Raw genomic sequence first — 15079 nt, forward strand, 5'->3', positions numbered from 1 at the left:
ACTTCTCTACTCAAAAAAATTCCAGTGGTTCACTATTGCCTACTGAATAAGATAGCTAAGGCTCACCACAAACTTACCCCAATATACATTTCCATACCTGTCTCATATTTTTCCTCTACATGTTTCTATATCCATACTGGACTATTCTCCATTACTCATCCTATATTGTTGTTGTTGGTTTTTTTTTTTTTTTAATCTTAGTACTATGACATGTTTTAGCTACACCCTGCTGTATCTCCATCTATTGAAGTGCCTCTTCTTTCTTTAACATCCAGTTCAATTGCTTTAAAACCTTCTAATACAATCCCTTAAAATAAAAAAAAATGTTTTTCCTCTTCAAATTATTCATAGCATTTTACTTGGCTCCAATGCTCCATTTTTTCTTAATAGATCTGTTTAGTTTTGACTACATGGAACATCATACCTTCTGGTGGTCCTTCTTCCCCCTTCAGTTTACTTTTGTGTGCTGTCTTCTCATCAGAATATAAACCCCTGTAGCTCAGAGACCATCATTTTTTTTTTCTTATTTGTAATACCAGCATTTTGCATAGTGCCAGGCACATATACATCCCCTTAATGTGAATTGTATTAAAATACATCACACTAATTTGAATTCTTTGTTTCTCTTCCATTCATTCAGTCTATAATCATATGTACATATATCACAACACCCTGTTTCATAGCCCCAAGAATGAAACTGCATAATCCTCATGAGAAGAAATATATATTTTGACATTTTGTATCCTATATCCCCTCTAGCATAATGCTAAATGAAAAAGAGGGAAGGAGGAAGGGAACAAAAGAAGGAGAAAGACATATGAGGAAGAGGAGGAGCAGGAGGAGAAGATGAAGGAGAAAATGAAGAAGAAGAAAAAGAAGAAGAAGGAGGAGGAGGAGGAGGAGGAGGAGGAGGAGGAGGAGGAGGAGGAGGAGGAGGAGGAGGAAGGAAAGGAGAGAGAAGAGAAGGAGAAGCAAGAGGAGGAAAAGGAGGAGGAAGGAAAGGAGAAAGAGAAGGAGGAGGAGAAGGTAGAGAAGGCAGTAGTAGTAAATAGTAGGAAGAAGTAGCAGTAAAAGTAGGAAAAAAGAAGAAAAAGAAAGGAGAGAGAAAGCAGAGAGAAGGGAAGATGTGTAAAATATTGAAGGTCACAAATCTTGGTAAAGAATAAAATGAGTTGAGAGAGGGAGCAGAGCCAAGATGGTAGAGAATATAAAGGGCATTGCCAGATTCCCTTAGAATCAACAATAGATCAAGCTTCTGGACATATTTTGGATTGACAGGGACCCACAAACATTTTCTAGCTTAAAATGTCACAGAAGGATTTCCAGAAAGGTCTGTCTCACTGAATAGGGAGGATGTGGTACAGCACAAGTGCTGTGTGGAGAGGTCCAGTGTAGGAAGACCTGTCACAGAAAACCTAGCAAGAGATGCTTAGCCAAAATATAGCAGCATAGGTTACTCTGTCCTAGTTCATAAGGCCAGTGGATTTGCAGACAAATACTGCAGAGACCTCCAATGCAGAAGACAAATTGTGAGCCCCAAACCCCAGCATAACAGATGGGATTGGCCAGGTCCATGCATTGTAGTGGGAAAGCTTGAAGTACCACCAGCCCCAATCCCAGCCCAGCCCAGTCAGCGAGAGGCCCCTGCCCCTCTGCAAAAAAGCTTGGGACAATTTCCATTGCACTCTAGGAGGAGACCTCAACTTTTAAAAATGAGCAAAAAAAAAGAAAAAGAGCTTTGACTATAGAAAGCTACTACAGAGACATGGAAGATCAGAACACAAACCCAGAAGAGGACAGAAAAGGCAAAATGAACTCAGGTAAAGCCTCAAAGTGGGATATAGACTTGTCTCTAATTCAAAAATTTCTCTTGGAAGAGTTCAAAAAAGGATTTTAAAAGAGAGATAGAAGAAAAATGGGGAAAAGAAATAAGAGTTATACAAGAGAATTATAAAATTTTGGGGGGAAATAACAGCTTCAAAAAAGAAGCACAGCAATTAACTGAAGAAAGCAACTCTAAAAATAAATTTGACAAAATGGGAAAAAATATACCAAATAAAACAATTTCTTAAGAAACAAATTTGGTAAAATGGAAAAAAGAAAACAAATCCTTGAAAAATAGAATTGGCAAATAAAAAAAAAAAACACTGAATAAAACAATTTCTTTAAAAGTAAAATTGGCAAAATGACTATTATCAAATGGAGGTAAAAAAGTTAACTGAAGAAAATAATTCACTAAAAATTATAATTGGTTAAATGTAAGTAAATGAGTCAATGACAACTCAAGAATCAGTCAAACAGAATGAAAAATAAAGAAAAGAAAATGTAAAATGCCTCATTGGTAAAACATCTGACCTGATAAATAGATCCAGTGGAAACAATCTAAGAATTATTGGACTGCCTGAAAGCCATGATGAAAAAAGAGCCTGACAGTATCTTTCAAGAAAGCATCAAAGAAACTTACTCTTATACACTAGAACAAACATATAAAATAGTCATTGAAATAATCCACTGATAACTTCCTGAAAGAGAACCAAAAATGAAAACTTCAAAGAATATTGTAGATAAATACAGAACTATCAGATGAGGAAGAAAATACTAAAAGCAGTCAGAAAGAAATAATTTAAATATCAAGGAGCCATAATCAGGATTATCTAGGACCTAGCAGCTTTCATATTAAAGTATTGAATGGACTGAAATAATAAAATCCAGAAAGTAAAGTAGCTTAAAACATAACCAATAATCAACTACACAGCAAACTAAACATTGTATTTCAGGAGAAAGTGGACATTCAATGAAATAAAGGATTCTCAGTCATTTCTGGTGAAAAGACCAGAGCTGAACAGAAAATTTGATCTTCAGATATAAGACTCAAGAAAAACACAAAAAGGTTAAAAGAGAAGAAAAAAAAACAGCCATATTTTTAAGAAGTTACAATGTTTACATACTTATATGGAAAGATGATACATATAACTTGAGAATTTTATCATTGTTAGGGCAATTAAAAGGGGTATACTTAGAGGGTGTAGGTATAAAATTAGGAGTGGGAAAAGGATTGTACTAGGAGAAGAGGAAAAGGGAGGTAAAAAAGGGTAAATTATATAAAAAGGCACAAAAGACTTACTACCATTGAGGGAAAGAAGGGAAGAGATAAGCATTGTTTGAACCTTAATCTCATCAGATTTGGCTCAAATTGAGGATAACATAAATACTTAGTTTAGTATAGTAATTTGTCTCATCCTATGGGGAAGTAGGAAGGGAAAGAGGAAAGGAAACAAGGAAGTCAACAGAAAGTAGGGCAGAAGTTGAAGGAGAATGGGGCGTTTGTGAAAAAAGGAAGGGAAGATAGAGGCTACTATCATACCTTTCCTTTGCTGAAAAGTTTCTCTCCTTTCCTGGTTAGTTTCCTTCTTCCTGTGTCTCCTAAGGAACCCCACAAAGTGACATATACATCTATGTTGGTACTTGAAGCTGAATTTTTGCCCGTAGTAATGGTAAGAATATATTCTTTCACTGAAAAGAACACAAAATTTTAACTTAAAACAAGTAAATCCTGAAATTGACACAAACTTTATTTTACAGTAGTATAAGTCCAATTTTCATTTTATAAGTTGAATTACATAAGAAATCCAAGTCTGCAAAGTCACTGAGTGACAATATATTCATTATTTATATTGTTGATATAAGTATACATATTCTTTGTCTATATTACTTGACTAACCCTCGGAGAGAAACTTTAAAATTCTACTATTTAAGAAATCATTTCCTCATGGAGAATAACAATGTATGCCAGAAAAGTAAGTAAAAAGGGGATTTCATTTTTTTTTAACCACCCAGGATGATATGGGCTTTTTGAACAGTATGATTAGAGAGATAAGCTAGTATATATAGCCTTCTGGTAACTCATCACACAGTAAATATGCTTATAAACATATACATGTATATGTAGTAACTCAAAATTTTATTCATATCTTTTGGGGTTTTATTATTTTTTAATCAATTTTCAATACTGTCTAACTCTTCATGACTCCTTTTGAGGTTTTCTTGGTGAAGATATTGAAATGGTTTGCATGTTTTCATTTTAGATTATGTTTATTTCAGAATTTATTCCTACTACATCCTCTAAATGGCTTCTGCTGAGACACTCAGTGTAATCAAAGATGAGAATGGAGGTGGAGGGGAAAAAGAGTTTAGTTAAATTAACCAATATAACAATTTAATGTGATATGTAGTGTTCCAAATCCATTGTCTTTCAAGTCATTGAAATGTACTCAAAACCTCTGTAAATATGGTAGAGAGGTGTATTTTCTTATTCTTTTTCTGGGGCAAGCATGGTTATTATAATTATACAGTGTTAAATTTTGTTTTTGTTGTTATTGTGTTACCCCCATTTACACTGATGTACTTTTTGTGTAGTGCTTCATGGTTCCACTTACTTCATTTAGTAGTTCCAGTAATTTTCTCCATAATTATCTTATTCTTTATTGTCATCATTATTATGTCCTTTCTTTTCCCCCCTTATTTTCATGAAAAAGTATTTGTTTAACCATTTGCCAATCAATGGGCATCTTTTTTTGTTCCCATGTGTTCACTACTACAAAAAGTGGTACCATAAATATTTTATGTATATTGGACCTTTTTTACTTGCCTCTTTGAATTATATGTTTATCCTTGAGATCTTTAGGTTAAAGCATATGACATTTAAATTTCCTTCTTAGCATAAGTTCAAAGTGTTTTCCAGTTAGTCAACAAAAAACTTTCCTTTTCTATTTCCTCTTTTGTGATTACTTTGATTCTTCATTTGGTTAAAGATTTTCTCCTTTAGTTATATATTTCTGTGAAGAGTGCTTTTTTTTTCTTCTAATCTATTTCATATGTCCTTGCCTTTAATTTTCATGTTAGGTATTGATGCTGAAGTTACTGTTGAGTTTGATTGTGTCTGATCTTTCCTTATCTAGCCTAAGAAGAAATCTGTGTAGGTGAATTAAATATATATTTTTTTGTTTTGGAATTTTTTTTGTTTGGAATGAGTAAAGATTAATACTTCAGGTAGCTGTGATCTTGTAGATTTCAGTTTATTGTTGATTTATAAATATCCAACACTTTGACTGTCTTTTATGAACCTTGTCCATTTTCCTCATAGATCCTATACCAAGAATTCGCTCTCCATGTTGAGATACTTTGAATACTTCAAATATTCAGCCAGTGTGATTTTTTTAATCCCTGTCTCTCTCAGCTTGACTGTCCTATCTTCTTTTCTGATCATGTGTTTCTATAATGATCTCTCCATGCCTTCTTATAAGGTATATGTTAAAATCAACTTGCATGCATCATGCATTTTGCCATTCTTATTTGAATAAACTGACATTTTAATTCTTAAGAACTTGTCATGTTCCAAGGTAGGACCATATAATATCTCCAAAAAATACTTGTGCTCAAAAATGAATTTGTGGTACATATTAAAACTAAAGATCACCTGAAATAGAAAATTTACCAAAAAGAACATGGCCCACTCTGTTGTTTCTGTTGTCCATGTTGTTTGTTATTGTTGTTGCTTAATCATGTCTGACTCTTTGTGACCCCATTCGGGTTTTTCTTCGCAAATATATTGGAGTAGTTTGCCCTTTCCTTCTCCAGCTGATCTTACAGAAGAGGAAATTGAGGCAAACAGAGTTAAATGACTTATACAAGATCATTGCAGATAGTGAACTCAAGTATTTCTGACTGAGGTCCAGTAATCTATGCCCTTAGCTGCCCGGTGCTCTGGAAACAACTCATTTTTTAACTATAGGACCTACCACAGATATATACATCAATGCACTAAACCATAGGGTTAGCTAATACACCATATCATAGTGTGATCAATAGATATTTTTATCCATTTAGCTATTTTCTTTTGGGTAAACATGTATCTAAGTGGAAGAATATTGTAATATTTGGGGACATTATAAAATCAGTACAATTTCACCTGCAAGTTAGAATATGTATAAGCCCATACCACTAACAGCAAACTCTTTGTCCATTTGGACAATATAAGAATTTCTTCATGACAGTGGCAAACACCTTTATCAAGTATATGTGTCCTTTTTGGTGCTCCCTTAGATGTTACTTATAACGATAATGGGTATGACTGACAGAAATCATAACCATTTTTTCTCTTTTCTGTAAAATTTATTCATGAACTTCATCAATAGCAAATAAAAGCATATGATAAAGAACAAAAATTAGGCTTGCATAAGAAACTGTGAAGTTCTGTTACATACATCTCATTTGTTTTCATGAGGTCAAATCTCAGCCTTCACTTCATATATATATATATATATTTTACCTTGGGTGAGTCAAATAATTCTTTTAGGCCTCATTTTCCATATGAGAAAGTTGGCAATAAAAAGGTTTCTAATTTCCTTTATATTCCTTTCCATTTCTGAGTCTATGATCCTATGATGCTAACCTAGATCTCAGCAAAGCTCAAATCAGTAGTACTAAATTTACACCAAGGAATTGTATTTATGCTGTTAATTCTATTAAGTGTAATACTGTCGCTCATCTCTTTATATTTACTTTGTTGCCTAGGTGAGCTATATTTTTCTGTTCTTGTCAAAATTGTCAGCTGTTCCTACTGAGCTAGCAAGTCTCTCTTTAGTCACTGAAGCATTTTGGAAAGGAAAATTATTTTATGGAAAATTTAAAAATGGCATATATACCTATTTTATGGGCACAAATTAGGAATCCTGAAATTCCTCAAATCATACAAACATATGAAATTCTGACTGTACTTTTTGGATACAAGAAGTTGGAATAAAGATTAACAAACAACTAGTTTTAAGAAAGTGACAGATCATTCTGCTAGTAATTATTGCTTTTAAAATTATAGGTCTTTTCATTGTGAAATTAATTACAACCAATGGCATAAATAAAAGTCTGGTAGGAAAGGCACAAGTGATCATCCAAATCTACTATACAATTCATTTAATAAAAGTAGAAATAATTTTAATTTTTTTTACCATTGATAAACTATGTTGTATATTATAGAATCAGAAATTTTATAACTTCAAAGGATATCAATCAAATTACCTCATTTTATAGGCAAGAAAAGTGATTCCCAAAGAATTTAAATGGCTTGCCTATGGTCCAATAGGTATTAATAGTAAAACTAATAAGAACTCCCATATTTCCTAACACTTACTTTATTGCATTTTGACCATGTTGACTGCCTAAAAATAAGCAAATAAATCAATAAAAAAAATTTTAACATGTGAAAACCCTGTATGTTTCATATAATTTTTAAAAATTCCTGAAATGCTATCATTTAAAATACTTTAAATAATATCATTTTAAAATGTAATGTTTTATAAGATTTTTAAAAAGCCTAACATTAATGTGCTTTTAAAAATTCTCCCTAGATGGAAATGATCTATCTCTACCTGATTTTATAGTACTTGGTAGTCACAGAACATGTTTTCTTATACCTTGTATTATTATATTTATAAATGGGTATATCTTAGTCTCACCAAATTGCAGATTCCTTGATTGTAAGAAAAGTTTCCTTTATGTTATCCTCCAATATCTAAAACTATGAAATGTACATGGTAGAAACTGTTTCTTAAATGAACCATCACTTCATATTTTCTAACTACTTTTTTGCATATACACAAGACTTAGAATCAATCTGATATTGCCTCAAAATATTCATAGAATAGAATAAAGATTTGACAACTCTTATCTGTTTTTTAATCTTATACTATGTAGCCCAATTATGTATCCTAAGAGGAAATATTAAAATTATTATATAATAATGATAGGCAAAATTGGTGTTACAAACCCAATGATAATTGTTGCCTATTATTATTCATAGATAATTACTGACCTTCATTATTATTTTTCATTTATATAATAGCAGTATAGAATTAAATAATAGATTAGGGTAGACAATGAGGAGATAAAACTATTACTCTTCACTAGGATTCTCTAAAGATGTGTGTCCATTAGACAATAGAAAACAGAACAGAAAAATAAGAGCTATATAAATAGAACTGAAAATAATTAGTATAGAGATAATATTAAATCCAGGATTCACTAAGATAGTTCAAAAGAAGTGAAGAAGTAAGCCCAAGACAGATTCTTGGAGAGCACTCATACTTAAATAGGTGCAACTTAAAAATCCAGCATAGTAGATATTAGACAGGTAGAAGAACCTGAAGAAAACAATGTGGCAAAAAAAAAAAAAAAGTTATTTATTTATTTATTTTTAATTTAAAATTTTATTTTATTTGAAAAAATTTAGTAAGAAAAAAACAGAAATGGAATACAAAACAAATAAAACAAAAGAGAACATTGCCATGTGTTCAGCAGAACATCACACAGATTAAGAGAATATATATATATATAGAAAAAATTATATTCATCAATGTTCATTTTTTCTTTACTTCCTTGTAAATTATGTACCTTATTTATTTTCCTCTTTTCCCCCCTTTCATATCCCCAACCCCAATTAAGCTACAGTTAAGAAAAGATATATTTATGTATACATTTGTAGATATACATACTTTCTCTCTCTCTCTCTTTCTCTCTCTCTCTCTCTTTCACACACACACACACACACACACACACACACACACACATACACACACCCCTTTCCTCTCCTTGCTGACTCTTTAAATTCTGCTCCATATCTTGCCGTGCTATATTTAACCTTTCCCAGCCAAAGATCCTTCCCTTGTCTTTTTTCCTCACTCTTTGCTTCCCCATCTGCCCTTCCCTTCCCCCTAATTTCTTTATAGATTTTGGTATATACCTTTTATGGTACATAAATAATGTTGCCTATTGAACCAATTCCTGATGTGAATAGGTTTTCAGAACTATGAACCCTCCTCCCGCCTCTAATGCCTCTGTGTCCATTCTTTTTCTGCACCACATTTGTATAGTATGATTACTATTTTTACTTTAACTCTGCCAATCTTTCTTTTGAACCACCCTATTGTTGATGTGAATCTTAAACATATAATATGTATTTAAGAAAAGACATAAACAATTTGTGCATGTTTAAACAGTTTGTTCATGTTGAGTTCCTTAAAGTTGATGTTTGATATCAGGTTTTTTTGTGTTAAATTTTCTGTTAACTCTGGGTTTGATAGAAAGTCCAGAAAAATTGCAAGTTCACGGAAAGTCAATTTAACTAGTAAAAGATTACTGACCTTTAAAAAATAACAACAATGACAATATACCAAAATTTTGGGAATGCAGTCAAAGCAGTATTTAGGGGAATTTTTATACCTCTAAATATACACATAAATAAAACAGAGAAAGTTGGGTTAATGAATTGGGCATGCAACTAAAAAAAAAAACCTAGAAAACATTTTAAAATCCCCAATTAAGGACTGAATTAGAAATCCTGAAAAGTTAAAAAAGTGATTAATAAAATTGAAAGTGAGAAAACCATTGAACTAATAAATAAAATAAATTGGTTTTATGAAAAAAATAGATTAAACCTTTGGTCAGTTTTATTTTAAAACAGGAAAGAAGAAAATCAAACTACCAATTTCAAAAATGAAAATGTTGAATCCCAAACCAATGAAAAGAAAATTAAAGCAATTATTTGGAGTTATTTTGTCCAAACTATGTGCTAATAAACCTGAAAATCTAAGTGAATAGATGAATATTTACCAAAAAAATGTGAATTACCCAAATTTCCAGAAGAGAAAATATAATATTTAAATAAGCCAATCTCAGAAAAAGAAATCAAACAGATTATGAATGAGTTCCCATAGAAAGAAATCTCCAGCATCAAATGGATTCAGAATTCAATTCTATCAAATATTCATAAAGAGCAACCAATTGTAATTGTAATTATACTTGGAAAAATAGGCAAAGATGATGTCCTACTAAAATCCTTTTATAACATAAATGTGATACTAATATCTAAGTCAGGAAGACAGAAAGAGAGAAAGAAAACTATAGACTAATATCCAATGAATATATTAAATGAATATTTATTTAAAAAAATAAATAGAATAATAGCAAGAAAATTACAGCAATATATTACAAAGTTCACATACTATGACCACATGGGATTTATTTTACAAATGCAGGACTGGTTCAATATTAGGAAAACTGCCAATATAACTCACTATATCAATAACAAAACCAATAAAAATTATATGGTTATCTCAATAGATGCAGAAGCTTTTACAAAATGCAACATTCATTCTATTGAGAATATTAGAAAAGATAGAGATAAATGTAATTTACCTTAAAATGATAAATAATTATCTAAGCATTTTCTATAATGGGGATAAGCTAGAAGGCTTACCAATTAAATAAAAGGTGAAGCAACAATATCACTATTAGTATTCAATATTATGCTAAAAATGCAATAAGGGAATAATAAGGGAAGAAAAAAATACTGAAGGAATTAGAACTTACTTGGAGAATCCTAGAGAATCAATTAAAATTATTTTAAACAGTAACTTTAACAAAGGTACATGATATAAAATAAACCCATATGAATCATCACCATTTCAATATATTACTTTTTTTTTTTTTTTTTTTTTTTTTTTTTGCTGAGGCAATTAGGTTTAAGTAATTTGCTCAAGATCACACATCTAGGAAATGTTACATGTCTGAAGTCAGATTTGAATTCAGGTCTTCAGGGCTGGTGCTATATCCACTGCGTCACCTAGCTGCCCCCCATTTCAATATATTACTAACAAAGTCCCGCAGGAAGAGATAGAAAGAGAAATTCCCTTTAAATTAATTGTACATTACAAAGCACTTGGAAGTCTATCTACCAAGACATACCTAGAGACTATTAGAACTACCTAGGGATTATTAGAACTACCAAGACATACCTAGGGACTATTAAATACACTTTTCACACAAATAAAGACAGATATAAACAATTAGAGAAATATTAACTGCTAATGGGTTGGTTGAATCAAAATAATAACAATCATAATGCTACTAAAATTAATTTACACATTGCTATACAAATTAAACCACTAAAAATTATCTTACAAAGCTAGAAAAAAATCATCAATTTCATCTGGAAGAACAAAGAGTCAAGAATATCAAGAAAATTAATTTTCTTTTAATGTGAGGAAAGGTGGCCTAGTTAAAATAGATATAAAACTGTATTACAAAGTGGCAATCATCTGAATCAGTGGTTCTCAAACCTTTGTTCTCAGTATCTTCATGTTGTTAAAAAACTATCGAGGATCTGTTCAAAGAGTTTTTGTTCATATGGGTTATATTTGTAGCTATTTACTATATTAGAAATAAAAAATAATTTTGAATTTGTAGACCTTCTGAAAGGGTTTCAGAGACCCCAACAATTCTTTGGACTACACTTTGAGGACCACTGATCTAAATAATCTATTACTGGCAAAAGAATAGAGAAATGGGTCAGAGGAACAGATTTGCTACACTATATTAATGACAATAGTAACCTAATGTTTAATAAAAGCAAAGATCCCAGCTTTTGGGACAAGAACTCAATAGTTAACAAAAACTGCTGGGGAAACTGGAAAGTGTTTTGGTAGAAATGAGGTATCGACCAGCATTCACACCATATACCAAGATAAGATCAAAATGGATACATGATTTAGATATAAAGGGTTATACTATAAATAAATTAGGGGAGCATGGAATAGTTTTCTTGTTAGGTCTATAAATAATAGAACTTTTGCCCAAACAAGAGAGTTTTATAGAATGTAAATGCATAATTCTGATTGCATTTTTTTTAAAAAATCATTTTTAATTTAAAGGTTTTACACAACCAAAACCAATGCAGACAAAATTTAAATGAAAAGCAGAAAACTGAGGAAGTTTTTCCCATGAATTTTCACTGGCAAAGCGTCATTTCTCAAACTTATAAGTATATGAGTCATTTGCCAATAGATAAGTGGCCAAAGGGTACAAACAGGCAGTTTTCAGATAAATCAAAACTAGCTATAGTCATGTTAAAAAATAAAAAAAGATGTTCTCACTATTTATCAGAGAAATTCAAATTAAAACAACTCTGAGCTACTGTACTATATCAATAACGGGATTGCCCAGTATGACAGAAAAGGAAAATGACAAATGCTTGGGGGATGTGGAAAAATTGGGACACTAATGTGCTGTGGGTGATGTGAAATAATCCAACTATTCTGGGGAGGAATTTGAAACTGTGTTCAAAGGGTTATAAAATTATAAATACCCTCTTTGATCCAACAATATTACTACTAGGTCTTATCCAAAAGAGATTTTTTTTAAAAGAAAAAGGATCTGTATGCACAAAGAAAAAAACTATAGCAGCTTTCTTTGTGGGGGCAAAGAATTGGAACTTAAAAGGATGTCCATCAATTGGGGAATGATTAGATAAGATGTGGTATATATTAGATTACTATTTTGCTAAAAGAAATGATGAACAGGATGTTACTAGGAACAATTTCCATGAAATGATACAAAGGGAAGGAAGCAAAACCACAAGGACATAGTAAACAGCAATAATTGTGAATTGACTTATCTAAAGATCCATGAAAAGTTCAAAGGAGTCATAATGAAAAATGCTTTCTACTTCTAGAAAAAGAACTGATAAAGTCTGAATGAAGATCAACATATACATTTTTTATTTTTTTTTTTTAATCGCGAATTTTTTGTGTGTCTGTTTTCTTTCACAACATGATCATGGTAGAATAAGGAGGGGAGGGAAGGGGATTATTGGTCTTTTTAAAGAGTGCAGTTTCAGTTAAATGAAGAAGTCAGAATCCAGATTATAAATGGTTTAGAATAGATTTAGAAGAAAGGAAATGGAAGCATTGAATCTAGATAGTTTTTCAAGGGGCTTAATTATGAAGCAAATGAGAGATTTAAGCTAATAGCAAACAGGGATGGCAGGATCTAGTGTTTTTTGTTTGTTTGTTTGTTTTTTTAATTGTTTTAAGGAGGGGGGAATCATGCATATATGAGCAGCAGAAAAAGAAGTCGATACATAGTGAAGATTTGTAGAAGTGGGCATAAATCTATTGGAGAAGAAAAAGAGCATAGAATCAAGAATTTATGAAATATCTTTTGCCTTGGGAAGAAGTATCGCTTTTTCATATTTAAAAAAGATATGGAAGAAATCATAGTCAGGAGAGGTACAAAGTGATATGAAATGAGAAAAAGGAGAGAAGCAAGTTCTTGGTGAATAGTCTGAATCATTTTTCAGTGAAGTATTTCATGGAATCATGGTGGGAGGATCACTATAATCAGCTTGAGAAGGGATGAAAAGATGTGAAATAACTTTTTGTAAATAATAGAGTGAATCAATTGCATAGGTGTAAAAGATTTGCTTTGCTTCAATGAGGTTCAAATTGGCAATGACTAATATAACATAACATAATAACTAACAACAAAATCATTAAGCATGATTTTGTGATTTTCTTCTACATCTACTATATTATCACATTAATAGGAGTGAAGATGGTGGATAGTAGGAATAATCTAAGGTTGGGGTGTAGCAAGACACAATTGGCAAAAGGACAAGGGGGAAAGGGATTGGCATTTATAGATACTATTGGTATTTATAAATTGATATTAGAATTGATTGACCAAAAAGTAAAGTTAAGAAAGTGAGAGGAGTGTAGCCAATGTAGAGCTGAAGAATTGAACAAGAACTGAGGGATAGTGAGATTGGATGTCATAATGAGGATAATAAAAAGCAGTAGAAGTGAAAGTAAGAAAGAAATGTTCAGTCAATATACAGCAGATGAAAATAAAGGACAGAATTAGGGGTTGTAAGGCAGAGAAAAATGTGAAATGATAGATTGATTGATCCATGCTCAGTCAGATTGTAATTTATTCTCTTCCATTTCTTCTGTAAGAATGCAAACTCCTTGAGAACCATTCCTGTTTTTTCACATTTACTTTAAACATCAAAAAATACTTCTATAAAACAAAGTAGTACACAACAAATAATTTTGGACTCAAAGTTTTAAGCTAGACAGGATAAAAACAAAATATCAAAAGATAAATTCCTCAAGGTAGATTTAATCAATGGCTTCAGTTGCTTTCATTTTTCTCCTTTCTTCTGTGGAGCTCCTTTATGGTCACTTTTTCTCCCTAGAGTTCCTTAAGGAATTAGGTTTGATGGAGAAACTTGTCAAAAGGTAAAGTTAGTCTGTGTCTGTAAACATGATGACAAAATAGTTACAAGACCTGTAACTTTGAGTCAACAATCATGTTGAGAGAGGGTAAAAAAGGCAGGAAAGCCTGCTATTAAAAAGCCATCCTTCTTAGCCTCTGGTGACAATGCTTTTGGCATAATTAACAGGTTTGGGCAAACAGGTAGTTCTGCAAGAGTAGAGTGCAGAAAGACACAAAGTGAAGGTTCTCTATTTCAGAAAGTTTAGAAAGTGGTTTTTTCCCCCATAAACAATTAACAATTTCTTTCATTTCTATGTGTATATGTGTGTATATGCATGAGAAATTCTACTCAATATATTGAGACACCAACTACTGTATTGCTAATGTGTACATGAAATAACAGCTATTAAAGAGACTTGGAATAAGCATCAATCAATTAGCATTTATTAAGCACCTACTATTTGCTAAGGATTGTACTAGTTGATACTGGAAACAAATATAAAGAAGAAGGCAAAAATAGTTATTGCCCCCAAGAATCTTATTCTAGCTGGGGGAGACACCATGCACACATATAATCATATACAAAATGGCTACAATGTGATTTTACAGTGAAAGCTCTAGCAAATGAGAGTATCAGAGAAGGACTCATGTAAAAAGTCACACTTCAACTAGGCTCAGGGGGTTATGAGATAGAGAGGCAGATGTAGTGTAATATTGGAGAAACTGAGGCAAGATAGAGATTAGAGAGTTTTTAATATTTTATTTGGATTTCTGAGAGAGAGAAATAGTCTGGAGGCAGAGCAGAATCCATTCTGCTTCCAGGGCTGAATTAGACTTTCCTTTCAAAGAATCCAAGCATGGGATCTGAGATTCCAGAGATTCTTTATAGGACTTTAGTAATAAGGGAAAACAAAGACAGAAGGGGGGGAGGGGGAGGAGGGAAGGGAGGTACAGAGTGAGCACTGGACATTCT

At 31.9% G+C, this 15079-nt stretch overlaps 1 protein-coding gene across 1 annotated transcript in view; it reads right to left on the minus strand.

Annotated features, from left to right (window-relative positions):
- Nucleotides 1-15079, minus strand: part of LOC127543862 (lipoxygenase homology domain-containing protein 1-like) — an 83573-nt gene that overhangs the window by 46240 nt on the left and 22254 nt on the right. Inside the window, exon 3 of the mRNA XM_051970186.1 lies at nt 3365-3513. Coding sequence (XP_051826146.1) covers nt 3365-3513 — 149 coding nt within the window. The remainder of the gene's footprint in view (nt 1-3364; nt 3514-15079) is intronic.

The sequence above is a fragment of the Antechinus flavipes genome, chromosome 1, assembly GCF_016432865.1.
Source record: "Antechinus flavipes isolate AdamAnt ecotype Samford, QLD, Australia chromosome 1, AdamAnt_v2, whole genome shotgun sequence".
Classification (NCBI taxonomy): domain Eukaryota; kingdom Metazoa; phylum Chordata; class Mammalia; order Dasyuromorphia; family Dasyuridae; genus Antechinus; species Antechinus flavipes.